This window comes from Motacilla alba, chromosome 20 (assembly GCF_015832195.1).
Source record: "Motacilla alba alba isolate MOTALB_02 chromosome 20, Motacilla_alba_V1.0_pri, whole genome shotgun sequence".
NCBI lineage: Eukaryota > Metazoa > Chordata > Aves > Passeriformes > Motacillidae > Motacilla > Motacilla alba.
The window spans coordinates 534802-561725 of record NC_052035.1 but is presented as its reverse complement, the minus strand read 5'-3'; the positions used below and the strand labels follow the sequence as shown (position 1 = coordinate 561725).

The 26924-nt window shown below is 42.1% G+C and overlaps 1 protein-coding gene across 4 annotated transcripts in view; it reads left to right on the top strand.

Annotated features, from left to right (window-relative positions):
* Positions 1-26924, top strand: part of NDRG3 (NDRG family member 3) — a 59630-nt gene that overhangs the window by 9388 nt on the left and 23318 nt on the right. For 3 of the 4 annotated variants that reach the window (XM_038159100.1, XM_038159103.1, XM_038159102.1), the window contains exons 2-3: positions 17259-17363; positions 22365-22400. In XM_038159100.1, coding sequence (XP_038015028.1) covers positions 17307-17363; positions 22365-22400 — 93 coding nt within the window. In that variant the 5' untranslated portion in view covers positions 17259-17306. Of the gene's footprint in view, positions 1-5499; positions 5549-17258; positions 17364-22364; positions 22401-26924 lie in introns of those variants that run through there. The other variant, XM_038159101.1, reaches the window with a different exon arrangement.

The following is a 26924-nucleotide window of genomic DNA, read 5'->3' as shown; positions in this document are numbered from 1 at the left end:
CTGAACTGAGAAGTGTTGTAATGCTGATATCTTGCTTTCCAATAGTTTTATTCACTGATGTGATATATTAATGTTTTCTCAGATCTCTAGTCTTCAACTGTTCTGGGCTATGGGTTGATTGTAAACATGGTACTTATGCTGCTATTTTTATCCTGTCTCCCTGTTAAAATGAGCTGCTTATGCAGAAGCCATCATCAATCACCTTGTTGGCCTAAAAATGACTTAAACAAATACAGTCTTTGTATTGTCAAAACATTCAGTAAGGAAAAGCTCACAGAGTTTAAATCCTGATCTTTAAACATTTCATTTAGTGAAGTCTGAAGTATTTGTATCCTATCCTTAATCACTAGACTCAAATTTTCTTTTGTGTTTTTAAGGAAACACCAAGGTTTCTGAGCAGCAGTGATTCCAGGGTCTGGGACCTCAGCTTTCAAGACTGGAACTTACCTTTCCATTCATCAAGGGACTTGTTCCATGCCCTTGGTCTCTGCTTCCCTGCAGCAGGGTTCAATAATCTGTGTGTATCAGAGGTACAGGGAAAGCCAGGTTGTGGGGAATGGAGGTGCCTTCCTCTTGGTGCCTTCTGGTGCCTGTGAACTCCTGGGTGCAGTTGCAGTAGGAGGGGGATTTCTTTCTCTTGTCTGGCCAAACAGACAAGGCCTGCAGTGGTTTCTGAGCAGCTATGAGAAAGTTCCATCCTTATTTTACTGGCATGCCTGTATACTCCTAATTTTGAAGAGATGAACAATCACATCTTAACAATGCCAGCTACTGCTTCTTCCTCTGAGTACCTGCATTAACACAGTCACCCCAATCTAGTAAGAAGCTTAGTTGAGTGGTGCTGTGCTGTCTCTCTAATGCAGTGGCTAGATGAAGAGCCATGACTTTTATTACTGCTGATTGCATAGTAGAAGGTAGAAAACAGCTTTTAATCAGTGATGGTGAGGGTTCTATTTTCCTCCAAACTGTCTGCAGAGGCATTGCAGGAGAAGTAGCCTTGGAGCTTTTACCTCTGTCTTGGTTTCTCCCCTGATTGCGTCTTCATTTGGAGGAAAATCAAAACATTTAATCTCTAACTGAGGTGAATATTTAACAGGAGTGTATCATGTGCCACTGTATTGGGCTGCAGTGGAAATTGTTGGTCCCTTCGTTAAATGCAAAGTTATTTCACACTGATTCAAAAGATCTCAAGAGAAACAAGACTACTTAATCCCAGTGTGTGGTTTGGTGAAGGAATTGTGGAAAAAAAAATTTGTGTTCCTGTGCTAAACAGGAAGTTCAGATAGATCAAAGAAACTGATCTCTTACTTCACTGTATTGAGTAATATTGACATAGGAAGCATTGCCTGAAGGGTCCAAGAAGACCAAGAGTACAGCCTAGAAAGAGATCGTGATAAACTTACTCAACTAAACCAGATCAAGCCATTGTTTTGAAAAGAAATAAATACCTGAGCCTGTGATGATTCCCTCTGCACCCTTCGTTTCATAAAAGCTCTTGGACAAGGAGAGGAGGGTAGGATTTCTCTGCAGTGGATGGATTCTTTTTGTCTTTGCAGCTCCTAGGGTAGCTCATACACAAATGGAGCAAATGTACATAAAAGGGCTAATTAAAAAAAAAAAAAAGTTGTAGTCAACTTGAGGTCAAGAGAGAACTATATGAGCATTAGATTTAAAATTATATAATAAAATATTTTAAATTAAATTCCCAACTCTGGGAGTGGTGGGGGAAGCAGGGCATTATGTCAAAGGTTGCATAAACTTTTATGAAGGTTTGTGGCAGCATTAAGGCACACTTCCAAAGAGAAACTCTGATAGATCTCCCTGAGGAAGTTCTATGAAGCAGTAAAATCCTATGAATAATCAACACTGGAGCTCATTATCAGCATAATCTGGCAAACTCTTGTGTATAAGAGAACTAGAAAAGAGAGAGAGAGGTGATGAGAGAGCAAAGGCATGGAATTAGAAGAGAGAAGGAGACATTAAACGGTTTAGGACTTTGCTCCTTGGAAGGAAGCCACTGGGAGGACAAAGGAAAGTAATAAAGCTTTATGAAAGGGTGACTGGTGCAGGAGGTGAGTGAAGAATAACTGGCATTTCTGAGACCATGAGGACTCTTGGGACATCCAATAAAAATATAGCTATGAATCAGACAGATGGAAGATCTATTTTATACAGTGTCTTCACAATATTAACCATTGCCAGAGAACGATGTGGAAGCCAAAAGCACAGAGAAGTCAAAGTTAGAAAAAGAAACTGAAGACAGGTGACATTTATTTGTATCAATAAACATACATTATCATAGTTATCTCTGAGGAAACATGAAAAAAATCCTGTGGCACTAAGTGATAAAGTAGCATTTTAAATTCAGCAGTGAGGTAATGCAGCTGGACAACAGCCCCTACTGTATGTGTACAGTGATGAGCTCTGAATTGCCTTTCCAGTCAGGCAGAACTGGGGTTTATAATAGGCAGCTTTATGAAAATATTACCTCATTGTTTAGAAAAGCAAATTGAAGGTTAGATGCTTGTGGAAAAATAATAGTGATCAAACTAGGAAACAGTGGTGTGTAAGCTCACTGTGCAGCTACGTTGTGAGTGCTGCATGAGTTCTAGTTCCATCGCTCTCAAAGACCCAGTGAAACTGGGAGAGATTCTGAAAAGGCTGATGTGGATGATCAGAGGTGTGCAATGAATTCCTTGTAAAGAATGATAAATACATCAAAGCTCTTCAGTTTCAAAAACATGTCTGAAGAGGGTATGATGGAAGTACAGTCTTAGCAGCATGGCATGTATGTGAACCCATTATTCACTGTCTCTTTTGATAAAAAAACTAAGACCACCAAATGGAAATAGTGGTTTGCAGGCTCAAAACAAAGTGAGATATTTCTAAAGTGGGAGCAGCACCTCCTTGTTTCTCTTTGGCATTGAATGTTTAATCTGTTGGAACAATTCCCTGGATTTAAGCTGATTTATTCTGCAGTTAACACTTCATCAGAACACTGTTCATGGGGCTTTGTAAGCTTAGCTCTAGAGCTCTATGCACAAGAGAAATCCTTTCAAATGGTGGAGTATGTATATGCAGCCTGGCAGACTAAAATGGCCCCTCTGATCAATTTTCATTGGGAAAATCAGTACAACTTCTCAACAAAATATTATAGTAGAAATACCTAGTAAAGTCAAATACAGCTCCTACAGCTCAGGACAAACAACCTCGCCTTGTGTCTGGTGTTTTCAGCTTGTGGTTGGAGTATTAAAACGTCTGTGACAGCAAGACCTAATATACCCTCTTTGTCTGACCATTAGCTGGAATGGTGGCACTTTGTTACGCTGTTGTCGTTCCAGCTGCCTCTACTATGGAAATAATATGACATTAAAATACCAACCAGTTGCAATAGCCTTGTTTTCGGATTGCTCCACAGGAGTTAGAAAAGCAGGTGGTTTTGGATTCATGGAAACTGGATATGGCTTCATTGTAGAGGTACTATTTATTTGCGGTTTGTCATCTGTACTTTGTTGTGTTTTCATATTTATTGTCAGAATTAATTTCTTGCAGTTTTAGGCTGATTTAGCACCTTGCTAAACATATCTTTACTGAATTGTAAAGACAGACTTCATTAACTTAAACTCATTAACTACTCAAGTGAACTTTGAGTTGTGTGCTTGAGTGCTTTTGAGTTGTGTTTAATATCTGGCTCCTGACCTGCAGAAGGGCATCTAGTCACAGGAGCATGTCATTATTTCCCGTTCATTAAATAAAAGTTATAATCTGCAAATCCTTGAGATATTTGGAGTTTGAAAGAGTAGGGAGTGGAGTGGTGCAGTCTGCTGGTATTACTGAGCTAACCCCTTGTGGTCGCTTGTGTTAGCATATGGTCTCAAGAACCTTGTGTCTCCTTGGGGACACCTTGCTCCTGAGCAGGGCACGGCTGTGCCCAAGACTGAATCTGACTCTTGAGGTGCTGAGGAAATGTTCAGTGGTAAGGTGAGTTACTATCATTTTATTTTTAAAGTGTTATTATGATCCAGAGTAATTGAATTACTGAGGTTTCACAGATAACTAAATGTCCTGTGCTCTGTGGGTACTTTCAGACCTCTCCACTAGTCAGCTAAAGCTCATTTGCTGAGATTGCTGTGGACGAGGCTCAAAAGAGTACCCACACTTTGGTTCCCTCATGGTGGCTTAAACAAATAGGATACTCTTTACAATTGGGTTTGGCACCTGATTGTACCACAACTCACCTGACTAATGCTGTCTTTCTTACATCTTATGATACGATTACCCTTCTTCAGAACATTTAAAATATTTTCTGAGGGTTTTTTTAGATACCTCAACTATAACATTGCAATACTGGACATGGGGTGTGTAATGCAGTTGCCATTTTCCAAAAGGATATGGCAATGAAGCTTGGAAAGGGAGGAAAAAAGAGTAATGTTGGAGTGAATAAAATCAACACAGAAGTAACTAGGGCTTTCATTTTATGTCTGAGATGCCCGCATCAGCTTAAATTCTGCTTAAAGGTTAGTATGGGAGAAATGTGCAAGTAATGTTATGGAAAGGAAATACTACACCAAGTAAAAGTATTTGATAATTTCTTTCCAGGTAAGTGTTGGCAAGCCAGCCTGTCTCTAGAGAAGGTTTTGTCAGACTTTTTTAGGGTTGAGGCTGGTGTTCTTATCCTTGCTGTTTGCCAAGGGCATTGGAAAGTTCCTTCTCTGGACAGCATGTGCAGGCAATGGGAGTTGTGACTGCTCAGAGCTGTTCAAATGGTATGTCAGAAAGAGTTAGTTTTTGAGAAAATCTTCAGGGTGTGTTATTTTATATTGCATATTTTGGGGAATTTTTGTAACAGTGGGGTGAAAGAGTATTCTGTATATAACAGTTCAAGCTCTTGATAATTTTTGTGACTCAAGGAAGGAGTCACAATATTTCATGGTGATTTCATGGGTGAGGCTGCCTTACTGTTTTTCTGGAGTGCAAAGTGTGAGAATAAATAACTTCTGTGTTCACAAGGAACAGCAGCGTTTCAGTGCACTGGGGAAGAAGTTTCTACAGGACTCAGGAGAGATAGACGCTGCCTGAAGTACAGATGGATGTACAAGCAAAGGGGAATTATTGTCAGGTGCTCTTCTTTTGCCGTATCCTAGACATTTGCTCTTGAACTGAATCAGACTGATGATGCACTGCTCAGATCTTGCACAGTTCTTCACATGTTCTTTTTCTGGAAAATATTGAACAGTTTTCAGAGTTGGCAATCAATTTAATATTAAGCCTCTTATTTTGATATATTAACATCTGCCCTGAAAAATTTACCAGGAAATTAATTTCTTCTCCAACTATGCCTTTAATGTGAAGTATCTGAGTTGATTCCTTATTCATTATAAAACAGTTTTAGAAAGAGAATTTTTAAATTCTTCTGATGTGTTAATTTTCATTTTTTCTTTTTATTCTGGCCTGTGATATTTTCAGGTTAAAAATCTCATTGATTATACTGCTTGCAGCAAAGGAAATTCCCGTTGGATAAAAGGAAACTACTTTTGCAATGAGAATGGTATGTAATGCTAGAATTGACATCCTTAAGAGATTTTCAAATCTGTAAGGCCCTGAACACCTGGATCCAGCTTTGAAATTACTCTTGCTTAGAGAGTAATCGCTCCTCCAGAAATTTCTTCCAGCCTCCTTGGTTCTGCAATTGCATCCAGGTCCCATAAATAGAAACCTTGCCATATTCCTGCTGTGCTGTCCCTACCTGCGAAAGAGGCCGTGAGCAGGCTTCTGAGAAACTTCCTCTTAATTCTTAATTGAGGAACTAGTTTTAGACTTTGGTGTAGTCAGCTTTTTCCTTCACTGTTGCTTTGGTATGGTGCATCATCGTCTCATGCTGATTTCTAGGGAATGAAATCAGGAATTGATCTGCTGTAACCAAGTCTTTCTAAACATGGAGGGGATAAACTGAAACCCATGTGATGGTCCACCTTTATTCAGGACTAGAGTATTATAACTAAATCAATTGTATTGAGATTTTCAGTTAGTTTTGAAAGAAGTAAAATCTTCAGGGGGTCTGTTTACAATAACTGCCTGTCCTAGTTGGCAATTGCCCTTGGGATCATGGATTTCCATCGTAAGATATGTGATGTGAAACTGTCTTAAGCTTGTGAATGTTTGCTATGTCCCAAATGTACCAAACTGAATTTCACATAATAGGAACCACCTTAACTTGCACTGTTACTTCTTAATGAAAACCAAACTCTGAGTTGATCTAACCAATGGACTTCATTGTGGAGGAGTTTGTGTAGGGGGAAAAAAGAAGTTACTGCTTTTACCTGGTAGATATTGAAAGCAAAAGCTATACAGATTCAGCTTACCTTTCTAAAAACTGCTCTTTTTTTGGTATAAGTTGTTTGCCCAGTTCAGTTCACACAGTAGATAGCTTTGGTTTCTAATTTTGATCACTCAGATTTTAACAGGAATTGATGTGGGGATGAATGAGGAAAGGGAGGGAAAGAAGGATGGAGAAAAAGGGAAGTTCTGTTAGCATTTTAGGAAGGCAAGGGCTTGGATCTTAAATGTATAGGAGGATGTGCCTGCTGTACTTTTGCAGATCTTGGGCAGTAATGACCAGAGCCTTTGCAGGAAGAGCTTAACTCACAAGCAGCCGGAACCAAGAACATCCACTGGAAATCTGTAGAGAGCAAATTGGGTTTGGGTGAACATGGAGCCTGGTGAGTAGGTCAGTTTCCTCCTTAGGGCTATCTGACAGAATTTGGGAAGGCATGTTTGATACAGAGTGCCACCTGCCGTTGGCTTCCAGCTGCTTGCAGAAAAGCATTCCTAATTCTATGGAAAACATCACTTGCCTTCTAATGGTATTTTAGGTATTTGCTTTGTATGCAGTTTTATAACTGACTTCAAACACAAGCCGTTCTTATGAGTGATGTTTGGCTTAAGTAGCTGGTGTTTTCTGTCCTATGTCTCTATTGTATTTATGCAGGTGTTTGCAGACTGCCCCTATAATTTGTAAGGGAGGATGCTTACAGTGGCTGAAAGAAAATGTGGTCCATTGCTGTATCACAGAATCACAGACTGCTTTAGGTTGAAAGTGACCTCAAATATCTCATTTCAGCCCCTGTGCCATGGGCAGGGACACCTTCCACTAGACCAGGTTGCTCAAAGCCCCATCCAACCTGGCACTGAGCACTTCAAGGGGTGTTTCTGCCCTCTGTGAAATAAGACATTATTACCTGGTTTATCAAAAGGCTTCTATCCATTTCAGAAACTTACAGCATGAATGTCCATGCTGATGTGTACTCAGGTATTCATTTGTAGCCCTAGTTACTTGTATCTACAGAGCCCCATGAAGACTAGTGAGTTTGTGAATATGTTTCCCTACCCTTTTGTATGTGATCCTCAACTTAGACTGCGGGATTTGGAGGCAGTTCCAGAGGTCACTACATGTCTGGTCATCATTACATGAGTTGGTTCTAATGTTTATGTGACTGTCTGATAGGCTCTTTCAGCTCACTAAGCCAGCAGAAAGCTAGCCTGGCAAAAAGTCTGCATTACACCTGCTCATGTTGCAGTCAAGCATGCCAGACCCCAAGGCAGGGTTTGGGTCTTGGCTGCGAGGGGACAGAGCAAAGGAGAGAGCTTAAGGGTCTGGGTTTTCTTTCAGAGGCTGTGAGGTGAAACTCTAGTTCCTCTATATATCCTGAAATAATACCCTACAACAAGGCAACTCAAATTAGCAAAATTAGAGTTGTGTCCTGTGTTCTGTATAGACTCTATCTAGAGGGATTAGATTTATCATACCCTGAAGCTAAGTACAGGTGCCTGCATATCATCTGGCAGTGTCCTGAGCATGTACATTATCTGCTCCCTGATGCAGCTGAAGAGCTATCGCTGCCTAGACATATGGTTTCTTACAATCCAACCTCAAATTGAAATACTTGACAGATTTAGAAAAAAAAGATGGCACACAAGGAGCCTTTTCATCAGTCAGTTCACTCATCCAAGTGGAAGGTAAGCCCTGGAAAAAACACATGAGGGAGAGAGTAAAGAGATCTGATTTGCCATGTTACAACATAATCATCAGCCTGGTGCAAGAGAAGGAGAGGTAGGAAGTTCTGTCTGGTGTAGGGAGGGAGGACAGGAGCATCTCTTTTGGCAGAAACTCACAATTGTTCTAAATGAATAATGAAATTACCTCCTGAATTGGTGCTGAATTGTCTGTCCTGTATCCATTGCTGTTTTTAACTGTGCTAAGTGAAGTTGCCTGTCCTGGCCAGCTGCCTCAGGAGGGACATGCAATTCAGCCTGACATACATAAAGATGTTTTCTGTTTGGAAGCAAATCCACAGACTGGAAACTATGGAAGGGACAGCTTTGTGGCAGTTACAATGAGTCTGAAGTAATGGCACTGATACTTGAGGTTGTCCTTCAATAACACAGGTTGGGCCAAAAAGGAAAGAGCTTGTTCTGAGAAGCTCAAGGAGCAGTACTACATGCATAAGAGGATTATTTTATTAATGAAGAAGAAGGAACAAAAAGCATGTAATAAAAATCTTATTTTAGTAATTTGTTTTTCATAAAATGTTGTGTTAAAATTGGTGTCAGTGCTGTGAATGCCCCTTTGCAAGCAGCCTGCAGTTAGAGCACATTAAGATAGTGAAACTGCATCCTGAGACGTATGTCTGTCTTCTATGTTTTTCAATATTCTTATTAGCCATCAGTATTTCATATTGAACAATATATATATGCTGTGATAAAACTTATGGGCTCTCCCATGTCCACAATGGTGGATAACTTGAAATTGGAGCTGTTGAAGTGTTTGATCAGCTTTTGCCTGGAAGTATACTACTTTCTGATGGCCAAAATTATTTTTTTCAAGTTTGAGTGAAGAAGAAAAGCTGCAAAGACACTAGAAGTGATTTAGATGTATAAACATGTACGGCACAGTGAAAGGCTGTGAAGAAGCATTTGTGTCTTCTTAGCTGCTGAGGAGCAGAACTATTTGTTCTTCCTGAACTTTGCATGTGTCTGTGATGATTTTTAAGTTTGGTTTACCCAGACTGCACATATTTTTTTGTGTGTGTATGTGTGTATATATATATATATATATTTATATATATATATATTACATTGTTCATGCCAAGAGATCACCTTCACCAGTGAATACGTTACTATGTTGGGTTTAGGTTGTACAATTTTTATATTTGAGTGAACGCAAAGTTTAAATAAAAGTTACTCTACAAGTATTTTCTTGTGCATTTGATTTCAATATTTTTCTTCTGTCCCAGTAGCACTCCACACAAATGAACTTAAAAATATCAATCAAAATTGCATTAGGAAATATTAAAACTGAGGTCTAAATAATTCTTTGTTTAGCTATACAATAACTTAAATACTGGTTCCTCACAGACAGCAAGAAGGTTCAGTTTGGTGGAATGGTTATATTATGGAATGGTTTGCGTTGAAAGGGCCCTTTAACTCCACCTTCCACTAGACCAAGTTGTTCCAAGCCCCATCTAACCTGGCCTTGAGTCACTGCAATGTAATGTTTAGTAACTGGTGAAAATGCAACTTTTTTCAGTAAGATAAATAAAATGCAAAATCAGCATTAAATTTCAGTAAATTGAAATGTGGTATTTAAAAAAATCATTATTCAAATCTCATTTAAACAGATTTCCAATCTACCTTGCTCTGGAATGCCTTACTTTGCTCAATGCAATATGTGTTCACATTTGATTACTTTTTTTCACTTGAAGTGTGAAAACACAGTCAGTTAGTAGGAAGCATGGCTGAAATGGAGCAGAAACAAGCTTGAAAATAAAACTGCAGAGGAAACGGAAGAATCTGGTGGAAAGCAGTCGGATTTCATCATAAGCTGCTTTAAAGCATGTTCCTGCTGAAGTCAGCATTTTCCCTGCTTGCCATCGGTGGGGGAGTGCTGGGGAGTAATTGAGTTCAACTACACAAAGTGAGCGCTGAAGGGTGGGGACACAGGACAGGGAGGAGATGGCAGGACAAGAAGGTGCTGTGGATGCCTTGATGGTGACAGTGCTGATTGTTTTGATTTGGACATTTAGCCAAAACCCTCAAGAGCCTTCACCGGTGCCTGGGTAGCACCTCCTGAACTACAGGGCTCATGGAAGTAGTTAACCCAGTAGATGTGAAAGCATCTTGGAACAGATCCATTTGAACATGTCCTTCACCATGAAACTGGCAAGAAGGGCTCTGTGGTTTAGTCTGAGCTGTATGAGCTCTGACACTGGGTAACACCGGTGTTGCTTCTGTGTGATGCCACTGGGCAGGAGAGGACCTAGAACATCATGTGAGTAATGTGACTTGTCACAGCTACAGCTGGTTCAAAGCTGAACAGATAAATTAGGCCATAACAGAAACCCAATTTGGCTAGCCTAGTTTGTTATAGAGGTAAACAAGCCCCTGGGTAAGGCAATGATAGATTGGACTGGAACTCAAGCTGGGGACCCCAGCCAATCCCATTCAGTCCTGAATGCAGAGGTATCATTGGCCAGTGAGATCTTGACCAATCAGGTGTTCAACTGTGGGAATTTTGAATCCCCTGTAAAAGGGCACGTCTGTCAACGTCAAATCTTGGCTGTTGTCTCATGACCTTTGGTGTGCTCAGTTGTGTGCCTGTCTCCGAAACTGCAACCCTAACATAATAATGACTGGTGGTAACAGGCACAGCTTATTTCAATTGCAAAACCATTTAAAAGGGATACCATGATCAGAAGAGACTGTTTCAAAGACAATAATTTGCACCATTTTCATCACAGAAATTTCTCATTTCAGTTTATATCCTGGGTGTCACCACTCTGAAACTTAGACTGTCCTGTATACGGGAGCTCAGTGTAGTTCCGTGTTTTCATGGGCACTGGTCCAAGTAATGTAAAACACTTTCAAGACTTTTACAGCATTCTTGCTTAATCAGCCCTATAGTCAATGCCTGTTAATTCAGGCAATCTACAGGAACAGTGTCCTGCTTGCTGAGCTCAGTTACACCCATAGCAGTATGACATTGCTTTTAATTAAAATTGGATTCATCCAGAATTAATGGAAAGCTAGGCACAGACCTTTTCCTTACAAACCATTGTTAAATGTAGGTCTTGTTTAAACACCTTAGAAATTATACGCACCAGCTGACATTTCTGTCCTAGGTGTAGTTCAGATTCCAGGGATGTAAAATCATGGCTTAGGAAGCTGCTGTTGCTTTGCTCAAGTGCAGTGATGCCTTAAAGAGCTAGGAATAAAACAAGACACTTTTGAGACAATATTAGTGTAGGAGTTAATATACAGACTGGTCTTTATTGGGGGTCTCCCGGGGCGGATATGGAAAAATGCCAACCCCTCACATAGGGTGTATACAGCTTTGTAAGTTTAGCAAATTAGTATAATTGACAAGAATCCCCAATTAGAAGCAGAAGTGATGAGGTAATTCCTCCCTGGTTCTACCCTTTTCTGATTTCTCCCCCTCCTTAGATAAGAACTAAACTTTGTTTATGAAAATGTGTCTCGAAGAGCTGGTTTCAGCCTTGGCTCCCAGAGAGTCTAACCTTGGGCCCCCAGGGCTTGGAGCCTTGGGAACATGTTTTGTCTTTCTGCCTGTCAGGGTAGGGAGGAGAACTGGAGTTAGCTAGGAACTACGTAACTATGCAACAGTAATCTACAGAGCTACAAATATATTTGAAGAAAATATAAAAGCAAAAATCATTTTGGCAACAGCGGAACCTGGGACTGCACTGGTGAAGCAGAACACAATTTCTTTCTGTAGGCATGAAGTTTATCTTGGAGGTGGAGCACCATGTGGCACGGTTCCAAAAATACATGAGCTGGAATGCGAAGTGAGCAACCTTTGAAAATATTTTGGAATTGAATTTGGGCCCTTTGCCTGTTTCTCTGGAAGCTTAGCATGTCAGCCAGCATTTTAGTATAGAAAACAGAGTATCCTGTGCAGGTCTTGGGAAGCACACTGCTGTCCAGAGGCTTGTACAGGGCAGAAGAGCAACAGAACAGGAATGCCCAAGGGTCTCAAGGCCCATAAATGAAAATTAGCTGGGATCTATATACCATGACTGTGGTCTGCCCTGCCAGGCTGAGGAGCCCTGCCAAGCAGCTGGTTTTCCCCTCTGTGGGAGGGCAACACAGGAGGTACAGGGAGCAGGAATCCCCTTGTAAAGAAAGAGAGAAGTTGCAGTGGTGAGCTACACAGCAAAATGGCTCAAGAAATAAATGCCTGGGCAGTAAGCCTGCAGACCATGGATAGTGTGCTTTGGTTCTGGCTTGGGTTGTAAATTGTGGGTTTGTTCCCATCTTCATTTGCATACCTGGGAGCAAGACTTCTGCTTTCCATCTTATAAAATGTAGCTGGCTTGTCAGGGAGTGGTTCTCTGGAACCTTACCCGGATTGTCATGGCTGTGAGTCCCTAGAGAGGAGCTTCTTCAGCTTGCCTCTGTTGTCTGCCAAATGAGGCAGCATATGTTTAGATACATTTAATGCCATGTTTTGTAGCATAGTTTGACAACTGATGGGTGTAATTTTGCCTCAGTGTGGTTAATATACAAAGAGTGTAAGTGGCTATGGAGGTGATACGTTGTAAGCTGTAGTCAAATTGAGGTGAAAACCCAAGAATTTTTAGCCTCTGAATGCAAGGTTTTGTTGCACTGAGTTCCTAAAGAGTGTGGAGAGATTGTACCTCCATAAGAAAACAGATTTGAATTCAAGATGTAGCTCCTAACCCTGCGGGAAGCACTTGTGCCAGAGCTTCAATGATGAGAAAGCAGAGTCTCAGAACCTACGGATATTGCAGCTCACACTCCGTGGGTCCAGGCCTATAGTACTCACGGTCTTGACTACTGAACTTAACTCCAATTTCTTTCTTTGTATATTGAAATGATGCAAGTTGAGAGCAGCCTTGTCTTAGAGTAAACATGCAAACACGTATTTAAGATCTTACTTATAGGTAGATGGTTTCTTTCTGGGGTTTGCCTGCCTTGTTTTTTTGTAGCCTTCTGTCTTCTACCCTGATTCTAGTCTCTATGCTTAATAATTCACCACATCTTTCCTGGATTCTTGTCTTACTGGTTTTCAAAGAACATAGAATATACTTCAGCCTTTAGGAACCCTTTGGAAAGGGATAGATAGTTTCAGTTGGGGATTTCAGTGTATAGTAATATATAAATAGAGACAAGAGGAATACTTGCAAAGCAAGTGGTACTGGACCATTTATAGAAAAAAATGTATGATTTGTACATGGATTGTTTCAGGCAAACCTTTTGCTTTGCCTGTGGCCTGACTTCTACAAAAATCTTTTCAGTGTTATGAATATTTATGCTGCTTTGTTGTGGTATTTTAAACTTGCTTTCAGCTTATGAAATTACATGTTTGTCTCTTTAAATAACAGGAGGAATGGAGGGAGAAAATTTGCTCCTGGGCAGACAAGTCTGCAGAACTTTTACAAGGAGTCTTTAGCATGGTTGGTAGGGAGGATGGCCCAGCTCACCAACACTCCATCCTTTCCTTTGCCTCTGCACTTGGAGATGTGCTCTACAAAGGTCTCTCTACTACAAAGCATCCTCTTTTGAGAATTTTTGGGCCTTTTTTTCTCATATGTGCCCATTTGCCATGTTTCAAACCAAAACACATGTTGCTGTTGGCATAGCAGGGTGCTCAGGTGAAGTTGTGGCAAATAGTCATATAGAGCTAGTAGGTTTTATGCTGTAATGACAAATTACCCAGATTTAATCTAGGGCAATCACACTGAGCTTGCTAAGGTCTTGGGAAGAGAAAAGTACGTGCATCTCCCAATGGAATACCCTCTGACCAGATTAAAATGAAGTCCTGAGGCTGTGTCAGCCATTTTCTGGAGAGCTTACCAGTGTGTGGATTGGGGAGAGCTGGTTCAGCAAGCTAAAAAAAGCTGCTTGCAAGGAGTGATGGTGACCCCCTATGCCTTTTCCTTCAAAAAGCCCTCAAAAAACTTTACAAGCTAGGTGAATAGATATAGAATCTAAATGTTTAGAAAAAAATCTACTGTCTGAGGCTGTGCTGGTTTAATCTTTCTGTGTGATTTTGCTCTCATTTGAGCAGTTGTCAGTGACTTCCTGTTTCACCTCAGTATTTGGGCCCCTCTGGAGGGACCCTTCATAGTTGTTACTTCTGGGTGAGAATGTGATATGAGCTGAGGAGCTTCCCAGTCTGTCTGTGGTGCAGACTCTCTGCACAGCAAGTCTCTTCTGCAAACTTCCCTACAGAGGTTTTCATATCTATTTGAACCCAGCTGGTGTTAAGGAAGGTTGTCTCTTCTGTCTCAAGAAAGTTTCACATAAATCTCAGCATTTACATCAGCAGCCCTTTTTTGTTGCTGTCCAGCTTGCTTTAAGGAAGGGGCAGCACATACTGCACATTATGGCTAACAGCAGCTTGCCCTAGAGAGCCCCCTTCCCTTGAGACAGCATTTGGAGCAATAGTGGACTAGGAAGATAAACATCTGTGGTCTTCAGGGCAGTCAGGTTAAGTGGTAAGACATGGAGAAATTTTGTCTCTGTGTTTCAGAAGGCTGGTTTATGATATTATGATATATATTATATTTAAAAAAACCACACTAAAACTATACTGAAAGAACAGAGAGAAAGATGCATCAGAAGGCGAGATAGGAATAGAAAGGAATGTATAATAAAGGCTTGTGGCTCCCAAAGAGACTGACCCAGTTGCTTCCTTGATTGTTTATTAAGTAGAAACGTCTAATATTGACCAATCAAGGAAGCACCTGTTGCATTCCACACTAGCAGATAATAATTGTTTGCAGCTTGAAGCTGAGGCTCTCAGCTTCTCAGGAGAAGAAAATCCCGACAAAAGGATTTTTATAAAAATGTCGTGGTGACAAACATCAGATTAATTTCAGAGTTGTTTCAGTATTGTTTATTGTGTGCACTGTAGTTGTATTTAGAGACCAAGTATTAAATCAAGTTGATGAGATAAATGCATTTGATAATCCTTGCTTTGAACCCCTACTAGGTTTTTATTATTCTCATGTAATAAATGATTTACAATGTAGTGCATGGGTACAAAATGTGTGTCTCTCCTACTCTAGACTTTGCACACATCATGGATGTGCTTGTATTGACAGCAAACAGTGTACCAGGGCAGATTTTTGTGGGGTGCATCTCAGGCCTCTTTGGGACTTCATATAGCTCAGGGGAAACTAGAAGAGATATCTGCAATGCTGTAGCAAAAGTTTCCTTGAGCAATCTAGAGCAGAACAATTGGTGCTCTGAGATGTTCTTTGGTCAGCCACAGCTCAGTAGAGGGGGATTATTATATTGGTGTCCTCTTTCTCTTTAGACTGTGGTTTAGGCAAAAATGCAAGGTGTGAACCCAAGGTTCAGGAAAACTCCCACGTGTATAAAAACCCACAGAAAAAGGCGGCTGGTGTATGCACAGATTTTTCATTCCTTTGGGTAGAGTGGACAACTTCTTTGTCTCTTGACTAACCCCAAGATTAAGTATGACCTTGCCTGCCACCAGTAGGTGTTTTTTCAAGGAGCGTTAAGAGAAGGGATATGCTCTCCCACTAATGAGGTGAAGGTGGTCATTCTAGTACTGTGTCACGTGTCTGCACCATATCTGCAGATGAGCTTTGTGGTGCTTGTTTGAAATTCATTTTGTGTCTGTAACCTCATGTGATGCTGTTCTGGAGAGAACCTGGTAGATGTTGAGCTCTTCCAGTATATAAGGAAGCTGTAATTCCTTAGTATAAATATTTTTTTAAAATTCCATAATATCTCAGCAGTATGACAGTAAAGAGCTTCCTCTGGGGCTTACAGTGCACTACATAATGGCTCTTACTCCTCTTCTGAATAAAAATTCATTGTGGAGTAAGGGGGTTGTTGCCTGTAAATTAACTGATTTCTTGAAACTCTCACAACTGGTATGTTTTACAGCAAAAAAAAAAAAAAAAAATTCTGAGAAAGAAAAGTAATTGAGTTTCCCAAAGCAAAGGAGATAAAAGAGACAGATGTTCCTATGGCTGATTTTCAGAAGGAAAGGCATTTTGTTTTTATTTGTTTTGTGACAGACTGGCTTCACCCCCCCCCCCCCCCCCCCCCCCCCCCCCCGTGTTGGTCCTGGTGAACACAAGTGTTCTTTTTGCACTCTTTTTCTTCTGTGGTTAGTCGCCTGTAGTATCTTAGACAAAGAATTTGATTTGTGACAGTATTCAAAAGTATTTTCCTGGCACACTCAGCTGATGCCCAAGAAGTCCATCACATGCTTACTTCTGTTCCATCAAATGAAGTTGATGACCTTGTTAATTTCATCTGCAGTAATAGGTACAATTTTCCTGAACAACCAGGTAGTCTGCACCATCAGGTGTGATCATCTCTCAGAGCCCTTTTCATGTTGCTTGCAGGTGCTTGCACTAAAAATTCTTCTGTCTAGAAACACAGCTAGAGTGTCAAGAGTAAAAATTAAATGCCTTGTAAACTCAGCTATATTATTCCTCCATCTTCATTGCTGTATTTATGCTCAAAGATTTCTCCTCTGGCTCTGTGGCAGCAGTGATTTCCCACAGACATATGGTTGCTTCTTGTACTGGTGACCATCTGCACCATCTTATAGAGTGATCATTTGGGCTGCCAAGCTAACAGTGTTGTCTGCACATGTTTCACTGGACCAGCACTATCTAGGGTGATTTTTATATCTCACCTTGTACAGCAAGGACTGCCCTGAGTTCTGGACTCTCTTATGTTCTGCCAGCAAGGAGCGTGGATCTCCACACCACTGTCTCCTGTGTTTGGATGTGGTTTTGGCTCTATGTCTCAGGAATACAGCACAGCCTTGCCTTTGGTGGCAGGATGCTGGGGTTTGGGTATGTAGGGCATGGCAGGGGAAGTCAGTATTACCACATACTGAATAGTTTTTCACTCTGCTGATCAAGTAATTTCCAGTTCATTTCCAGACAAGCTATGGCTGAAATACCAGCAATGCATGGAAGTAGATGCAGTTTCTCACTTGAAAGGCCTGAGCTTTCAGGGGCAGCTTTCAGTGGGCAGGGCAAGGAGTAACCAGACTGATGCAGTGAGGGTTTGCCTTCTGCATATACAGGTGCTTTGTGTTGCATCAAGAACCAGCTTCTTGCAGGCTTAATTTGAAGCACAGACAAGTCTAATGAAAAATCTCTCAGCGTTCTTTGATTAGCATATCTTGTAATGCTGTTTCTAACAATGTGCCTTTGTTTCAGAATCCCTATTTGCTGCTTTGAGGATTAATTGGCTCTACTGCCAGCACAATGGATGAACTGCAGGATGTTCAGCTGACAGAGATCAAGCCACTCCTGAATGACAAGGTAATGCTGGCGGCTGCTTTGTCCTCACAGGCGTACTCAGGATAACTTTGTGTCTGGCAAGGAGCCTTAGCTGCCAGAATCTGTCCTCAGATTGAAGTACCTTAAATACTGAAACCCTAAAGTAAATTCTTCCCCACTCTGGCAATCTACCACCACCCACACTTCCAAAGTCTCTGAGAAAGACAGACCACAACAATTCAGGTAATTTTGGAGTCCTGTGCCTGTACTGAGGATTTGCAAAGGCTGGACAGCAATTTGAAAGGGGATCCCATTCCTGACCTGGTGTAGCTGTAGAACCTCTAATAAGTTTCTCCTTGTTAGAGAAGTGCTGTATTGTATCCTGGTTTTTGTTTGGTTGTTTTTGGGTTGTTGTTGTTCTGTTTTGTTGTTTGGTTTGGTTTTTTTACTTTTTTTTTGTTGAAAATATTCTGTCTTAAGTGATCATTTAGTGTTTTGACCCCTAAAATAGCCCTGTCTCTCTGGATTTAGTAATGGAGAGTAATTTCCTTTTAATGTCTGCGGACCCCAGTCAGAACAGCCCAGATTTATGCAATACTGAGACTTTGGAAAATCATTGTATTGCAGTAGCTGATTAAATCTTTCAGTCTGTCTTCTGTGGGCTGGGGAAGAGCCATCTGGGCTCAGTGAATTTTGCCACAAACTATTGTTGAGAGTGCCTAAGTTCATTGCAGGCAAGATCTAGCATCTTGCATCTGCAAACTGTGATTATGAGCAGTGTGGTTTGGTCACTTTCCATAGCTCACAGCCAAGTCTAATGGTGTGGGAATGAGTTCCTAAGGCTTTGCTGTTTGATGGCTAATGATCAGGACCTGGCTTGTGCTGCCAAAGGGCTGTCTGTGGTGCTTTGTCCACTCACTGTGTGCTTGCAGAAGACTGCATTGTCCCCCACAAAATGGGTGAAATCTCTGGAATTCTGCTTTGTTTTAAATCTGTACTGATTAATTTTTGCTCATTTGCTCAAATATTGCCTGGTCAGCCCCATTCAGTTCTTACTGTGGTGTCCCTTGTGGCTCAAATGCAGAGTTCTCACCCAAACAGAACACCAAGTGGTGTTAACCAGGGTGCAGAAGGGCACACAGAGAACGATTACTTCTTTGCGTGACTATGTATTGAAGTTACAGGAAATATTTTGTATCTCAGTAGGGAGAAATATGAAGGGTAGCTCCAGAACCATCCTTAGTACTGCATGGGAAGAGAAGTATGCTGTGGCTCTCCTTTTCACACTTTTACCAAAATGAGGGCCTCAGGGAGCAGCCACCTCCAAGGTCTGGCCCTTATTAGGGCTTTCAAGCTTGAGGTAATACATGTGTACTTTTTTGACGTAGTTTATGGAGCATGAAGGTGGGGTACAATAACCTGCTGTTCTGTGCAACATATCAGAGTCCAAAATCTATTGAGCTGGCAGTTCACTAAGGTTTTTACTGACTACCCACTTTAGATACAGGAGTTTGAACCAGCATGGATTAATGGCCAGAAATAACACTCTTAAGTAACACTCTTAAGGTGCTAATGAGTGAGTGCTCATGAACTCCTCAGACACAAAGGCTACTGTACACAGAGGAGGAGTTCTGGTGTCTCAGACTCTTAAACCAGTGGCATTACCAGTGGAAGTGGAAATTGGTTGTATCTTGTTCACTTGTTGGAACTATAGGTAATGACACCGTGGACCACTGAGTCCTGGCTTTTTTTCTGCCTCAAATCAGCAAAAAGTTACAAACTTGCCTTTTAAAGAATATAAACACTGTTTTGTTTGAGTGTAACTTAATGTTAGTTAGTGTGTAACTCATATCAAGTTCAGGAGAATAAAATACATTATGTTTGTTCACCTCGTTCAGGGTCACTAAAATGCAGTGACTTTTTACTGCGGAAGCAAAGGAGCTTCAAATGTTCCCATTTTGTTGAGAGAAAAAGAGAGTATTGCCTGATCAGAAAAACTGTCCCAGTGACACTTTGTTATTCTGGCACCTTTGACTCCTGTTAATTCAGCCTCAGTGAAAAGTTATTGAAATGTCAGAGTCAGATTCAGGAAATGAAATGGGCAGCCCTTAAGCTGGGTTGAGTCAGCCAAGCCAGCTCTGTGCTTTGAGATGCAGCCATGGCATGTTCAGAGGCCTGAAAAACTTGCTTTAAAGTTTCTCAAATTAAGACAATGAATAAATGGTTTAAAGTCAGATTTTCAGTGTGTTAAAATCAAGTATGTGAGAGTCAGGGTATGTCAGCTTCTGTTGCCTTATGGTATGCCTTGACAACAAGCAGCCCAGTTCAGAGCCTCGTTCCTTGCTTTGTGTCGTTTCCTTCCCACTCGCTTGGGGAATCTCAGACTTTTCTAAGTACAAATTCAGATAACCTTCTTTTTTACTTAGCATGCACCATCCAAATCCAGTGCTGTATACAGACGTTTCTTTTTATTTTCTTTTCCCCAATACTCAGGATTTAGTGGTTTTTGCTATGTCCAGCTCAAAACATGGCCACAGTTCCATACTTAACACACAGGAGGAAAGAGGGGAATGGATTCTTGAAACAGATTTGCAGATATTTCAAATGTCTCAAAGTGCAGAATATAGGTAACAACCCTTGTTCTTATTAACAAGGCAAGGCTCTGCAGCAAGAACACAGCCATGTGCTTACACATGGAGAGGAATGAGGGTGCTCAGCCAGAAGAAATGTTTGGAGTGTTTCTGTTGTCCATATATGATCTTAGTTTTCTCCTATTAATTTTAGTACTAAGGTGCCGTGTTGATTTGACACAGCCTGGTTTTTGATAGTGAGGGAGGACAACAGGAGTAGCTTCTGTGAGAAGCTGCTAGAAGCTTCCACCATGTCCAACAGAGCCAATCTCTGATGGCTCTGAAGATGGACATGCTGTTGGCCCAATTAAAGACGTTGGTAATGCCTCTGTGATGACATAGTTAAGAAGAAAAATTGAAACAGCATGCGTGCAGTTTTCTCCAGGGGTGGTGAGGTGCCACGGCTGCTGCCATCCCGGCACAGCGTGTGGCAAGCCTCTACTGCCTGGCCGCCCCTAGCCGGCCATGCCGCGGGAAGAAGGGCGAGGGCAGTGGCAGCAGCTTCTCCTTCCCAGTGCCCCACAGGAAGAGAGGTGTTAAATAGCGCCGGTGTCATGGTGGCTGTCACTGCCCGCTTGGTGGTGGCGGGGCTGCATGGCCGGCAGCAGAAATAGTGAGAGACTATTAGAGAGACTCTAATAGTGAGAGACCATAGTGAGAGACTCTCCGGCACGGAACCTAGATGAGATTAACCTCTCAGAGCTGTGGGATCCTGTAGGAATCTTTGAATTAGCAGAACTTGTTACCAAAAGTACCTATGAGCTGCAGTTTTACTTCTAGTCAGAGAAGAGGAGGAGCTGAGCACATGTGAGGGAGAACAACAGGGCAACATGAAGGTCAGTGAAAAAAGAGGGTGTCAAAGTGTCAAAGCCAAGATTTCTCTGCAAGCCATGATGAGGACTATGGTGAAACAAACTGTCCCCCTGTGATGCACGAAGTCCATGGGGGATGCAGAGATCCACTCACAGCCAATGGGAGAAGTGCTCATGCCAGAGTGGGTGGATGCCAGAGAAAACTGTGATCCAGTGGGAGGCCGAAATGGAGAGAGAGCCTTTGCCTCCAGAGACAGAGCCCTTGCTTCCAAACTAGAGCAGCCTATCCTTAGAGGACTGCACCCCGTGGACAAGTGATCCACACTGCAGCAGTATTGGGAAGACAGTTTGCCTGAGGGACTGACGCATGTTGCAGGAGTTTTGGGCAGACTGCTGCTCGTGAGATTAGACCCACACTGGAGAAGTTCATGAAGAACTGTCTCCCGTAGGAGAGGCCCCTGGCATAGCAGAGAAAAGATTCCTCTTCCTGAACAAACAGATCTCAAGTGATGAACTGATGAAAACCCTCATGCTCTTCCTTGCGCTGTCAGTGGGAAGGAGGAAGGGGTAGGGGAAAAACAAGATGTTTTATAGGCTTCTTCTACTTCTCATTATCGTCCTGACTCTGTTAATAATAAATTTACTTTACACCTTTAAATTTGAACCTGTTTTGCCCTTAGAATGTTTTCTCCCAGTCCTCATGAGTTGAGACTCATGAGCCCTTTGTTAATTTTTTTTCCCTCTCCTCTGCCCAGATGAGAGCAAGAGAGGGTGAATGAATGGCTTTCATGGGTGCCTGGCATTTGGCCAGTATCAAATCACAATGGGTGCTATGCCTAAAACACATCCCTAAGCTAGGATGCCATCTCAAGTGGTTTGCTCAGCCTTCTGCTGATGGCTGTCAGTGATGAAACCTACTGTGGGGTTAGAGACAGTGTTTCACAAAGCACATGGGCACATGGACAGGTTCCTGCAGATCTTCCAACCTGCAGGATGCCAAATGGGTGCTGTACTGACTGTGTTCACCTGCATCCAAGGGGTCACCTGCTGGGAAGAGTCAGTGGTGAGCTACTGCGTGCAGTTCCCATGAACTCGGGTTTCAGGAGCTTGCAAGTCCCTGTGTCTGTCGTGGAACAATCCCATACCTGCAGCAGTGGCTGCACAGAAGCTGACTGCATGGCTTGTTTTCCTGCACTCAGTATGTGAGATCCCAGGAGTAGTCCTTTAGGAGTTTTGCATCCAAATTGGTAATGGATGCCAGGAGTAGACAAAACCAGTCCCATATGCAGCCCAGCTGTGGCCAGTGTCCTTCTTATGTCCCTGCTTGAACACTCTCAGCTATGCACACAGGTACTCACTTCCCTTGGCTGGTAGCCTCCTTACAGCCCTATGACCTTGTTGTTTAGGAATGGGCAGATCTTGCATGGAGTTTGCTTGTACAGGTCTTGCATTTCACTGCTTACCTGACTGCAGCCAGTTTTAACTGTGCTATAACAGCGTTCTCTATGGGAAGCTTTCATGCTGTTATTGGAGGTGTTCTGGAGCATTGTGCTGATCTTCTTTTTTCTTTATTTTTCTTTTTTCCTGTTTTTCGTTAACAGAATGCAGCTCGCAACTTCCAGGACTTCGACTGTCAGGTAAGATCATGTGTAGGAGACAAGGATCAGTTGGTAACTCCCCATAGCTCAGCAGTAATGTTGAGAAAGATGAAAAAAACTCTGTATTTTAATTTTAGCTCCTGTTGAGGTTTGTTCAATAAGAACTAGAATATATCCAGTGACAGAAATTGCCCTTCACCCTTACATCCCAAGCAGCATGAAGGTTCTGAGTTCAGAGGTGCTGACTGCTCTGCCAAGGCTGCACAACATCTTGCAGGATGGCTGGTCTCCTGAATAACAGTTTCTTGGAAAAATGCAGTGTGCTGAAGAACTGCAGTTCTTTCATGTCCTGTCTGGTTCACTGGCTGGGAAAGGAGAAGCTTGTATGCTCTACCTACTTTTCTTGAGAGGAGATGGAAGTGAGAGAGAGCTGCCCCAGATACAGCACACTGCTTTGCTGAGCCTGTTTTGACACAGCCATGGTTGTTTATCAAGAGTTTATTGATGGTACAGAGGTGAGCCCAATGGCTCTGGTTGCCATAGGAATAATCCTTTTGTAGAAGTGAGTGCTCCACCAGCATCTAAGACAGAGGACATACTCTGTGGTAGGCAGAACAGAGCACTGAGATTCTTTGGCGCATTTTGTGGAGTACAGGCTCATTTCCCATACCAGATTATCCTGCTACCTTCTCACTGAGCACATGGGTATGCATCTAGTGGCTGTTGTTTCTCTCTAGCAGTTGGAGGCTGCGGTGTCTGTAGTCCTCTGCTCAGCACAGGGCAGGTCATACAGCACTGCTATAGCACACTGGGGGCTGGCAACATCATGATAAATTTACTAGAAGTCTGTTGATATAGGAGATTCCAGGATACCATTTGCAAGCATATGCACAGCAGGAACGTAGTAAATACAGTCCTATGAAGGTAGTCCATATTTTTTCCTTCTCTGGAAAGCAGCAATAGTGTTAAGCAATGGTTTTTCTTTTGAAATAAAGTTAGATGATTAGTTTAAAACACTTTCCTGTACTGTCATGTCTCCATCTATCTATATCTTCTCTTACCTTTAGAGGTAGTTTGCTCCCATGTCAGATGGGTAATGGGTAAAAATAGGTGCAATGCCTTTGAGTAAGTGTAAACTTACAGAGCAGAGGCACTTCCTACTGTGGTCTATGTGCCAGGATTGGGAAGAATATGAATATATTGTGTATTGGCCTCTGTTGCCAGTTCTCTACTGACCCACCAAAGCTCTGGGCGTGCCCATGCCTTGCCTGGCTGTGAGTGGCTTGGCTCGAGGGAGCCAGAGCAGAGTGAGAAGGTGTGAAAGAGGCCCTGTCACAGAGTTGTGTGTAGCTGCTGCCTTTTGGCTCTACACTTTCCCTCAACAAACAAAGCCTCTTTGCACTTTTCTTTAAACAGAGCCCCAGATCTGAATCTGGGCAAACCCCACAGAAACCTGGCACTGCAGTCACCAACCTGCACACTCAGCATGTCCCAGAGCTGTGGTTGTCCTCTCCAGGGCTGAGCTTTGGGAAAAGCTGAGTGGTCTGTAGCCAGGGAGTGGTACTCTGAGGAGTACTAGGCCAGGAAGGACAGGCATGTTGCTTCTGTACTTTACTGTAGATCACCAGTGAGCTGGTGGCCATGGCTACAGTTGGGCAGGAGGCAAGATGTTCTTTCTGGGAAACTATATAATTCATGTAGAATACCTTTTTTTTTTTTTTTAGCAAGATGTTAACACAGTGTGTCTCATGACTGTAAATATTGTCCCAGCCTCGCCTTCTTCCAGCATCTCTCCCTGCAAGGTGTAGTTTCAGAGCACAGCTGGCTTGAGGTTCCCCCACATCATAGCTGGAAAATACTGCAAGGGCTAGTTTAAGCCTCTGAAATCTGCCTGAGAGGATGGATGGTGTGTTGGATCCTTGGGTTTTCTGTCTCGGTTGCTAGTACCAGGAACTGTGCTTACACTTGGAGACTGAGCTTGTGTCCTGTGAAAAATTACTGTGGCTTTTTTATTTAGCAAAGCACATCTGGCTGCCACATCCAGGCCTCTGTAAAGTCACTTGTTGTGACTTTAACAGTGTCAGGGGAATTTGAAGTGAAGAAGGTTACCAGGGCTTTCAGAGGAAGGAGCATCCTCTTGTACCCCACCCAGTAAGGCTGGGGCAGTGTTTTAATTTGTCCTGAGTTTCACAGGGAGGAAGAGCCTTGGGGAGGATCTCAGTTTGACAAGAATAGGCACAAACTGGCCACAGACTGATGAAGGCTGATAACTGGAAGATGGTTTCCAGTTACAGTGCAGTGAAGTTCTCAATCAGCTTCCAATAGCAGCAACATCTGAAGGGCCCTGGTGGGTTTTAAGGCAAAACTTAAAGAATTTGTGAGATAAATTTTATTATCTTGTACAGTGTAGTGTTTGCAATATGAGACCATGGCATCAGTGATGCAAGATCTGCGTTTCAGACCTTTTTATTTACCTAATAGTTAAAAAAAGCTGTTTTAAATTGAGTTAAAGCTGTATATTTGACTGGGGCTGACCACATCCTCAGCTGTGCTTGCAGGGCTGCAGGCAGGCCAGTGAGGGAAGGGGGTGGTGAGGGAAAGGTGAGCCTCTGTCAGCACTTTTGATAACCCTGTTGGCAGTGCAGATCCAATGTGTTCCCTGTTGGAACGCATCCTGTTTTACTTGACTGTATTATTCTGTGCCCTTGGCCATGATGTCATTTGCTGTAAGTCTATGCTAGAATTTCACAGAGTATGCTGAGTTGGAAGGCACCCACAAGAATCATGGAGTCCAACTCTTAAGTGAATGGCCCATATTGAACCCACCATCTCTGGTGTTCTTAGCACCATGCTCTAACCAATTGAACTAACCTCAGGGTCCCAGCTCCTTCCAGGTCTGATTGATGTCCCTGCCCTAGCTTCTCCTTGGATACAGCCAGAGTAACAGCCACCCTCAGAGTTAGTTGTGTGGTGCTTTTAGACCTCCCTCTGTCTGAAATCTGGAATTTCAAAATATTCTCTGCAGCTGGGCCATGCTTATGAATGGGAGAAGTGTTTAGTTTAATCCCATCTCAGGAACATGTCATTAGCACTGTCACTGACTCTAGGAGTGTGTAGGGCCAGGCACCCAGGTTCCTCACACTGTTTTCTGTATATTTGACATGTGTTACTTTTCAATGGAACATGTATATTTTAGGTTTGTAAGGTTTTTCCTTTGGTGAAAAGGGGTAGTGCCATTGTGAATTTCTATTCATTTCCCTGTATATTTGGTTTTATTTTTGAGTAACTTTCCAGGATCAGATCTGAGCAAAGTCAACAGCACAAGTTTCTGCTTCTTCCTACTTCTGAAGTTTGTTACTCTGGGGTGGAAGTGTGTGAGGAAGCTTTTAGCTTTTCTGGTGCAGCTGACCTCCAGATACAGCTGTCCTGGTTTTCTTAAACTGTTCCTATGCAAGCAACAAAAGCTAACCCTGATAGATAACAGATTGCCTGGGTGTCAGTTAAACAAGCCCACATAATCTGGTAACTGCAGTGGAGGTGAAGTGGAGAGCTGGCATGGGGGCTTAGCAGACTTTATCAATATTAATTTAGGTTATTCTCAGAACTAAAAAGTATTAATCTAAATCTGAGACCTACATTTTACTTGAAAGTGGTATGAACCCTAATGAAGTCTAGGCTTGGCTTTTCCCAATGTCCATGGGCAGATGGTCAAATAAATGGTCTGGAATGCTGATGGACAGATGGTATGGTGATCTGTTAATTAATCTACACTGTTAATAGATCTGTGCCTGTGCTTTTATTATTAACTGCAGACCCTCTGCCGCTTTCAGAAGTAGATGTTCTGTCTCAGCCTACATCTCTCTCTTCTTTTCCAGATTATTTGCTTTAAATAGAAATGAAGGAATATGCTGATATATTTGTAAAACTATCCAACTAAACCTGTGTTATGTTTCAGTCTGAAATAAGCTGGCATTTGATCTGATGAGCTGATTTGATCATTTGAGCTGCCTCTGCTGCTTCCCACCAACAGGAAGGCAGAGAAGTGTTTGGCTTTTCAGCACACACCATGCAGAAGAGGGCATGGAGTGTGGAGGTGGTCTGGGATTTGGCCGAGTATTTGCAGAAAGCTCTTGAGGAGGAGATGTGAATAAGTAAGTCCAGGACATGCAGGGTTCATCTGAAACAGAAAGGACAAGGTATACATAAACCCTTGGAGGAAAGAAATTGTCTGGTATGAAAATGTGCTGTCTTGCTGGCATTAATGGAAAATGTTGAGTTACTTGGCTGCTTGCACCCAGAGTAAAACATGGCACAATGTCTGCAGAGTTGATGTCAGACCTTGATAAGGAATTTTTTGCAACTTACTTTTACTGAAAGTGTCACTTTTTAATAAGCCTCTGTTTGTACTAATTCAGTTTTGGAGAAGTTCTTTTGCAAGTATATAAACTTAAAAGTAGTTTGAAGCTTTTTGAATCTGCATTTTTAAAAGTTTGCTTATCCTTGCCTGGTCTCTTTGCTTTATTTTTACTTGCTCTGCTGTCAAAAAGGGTAAGTGCTGCTGAG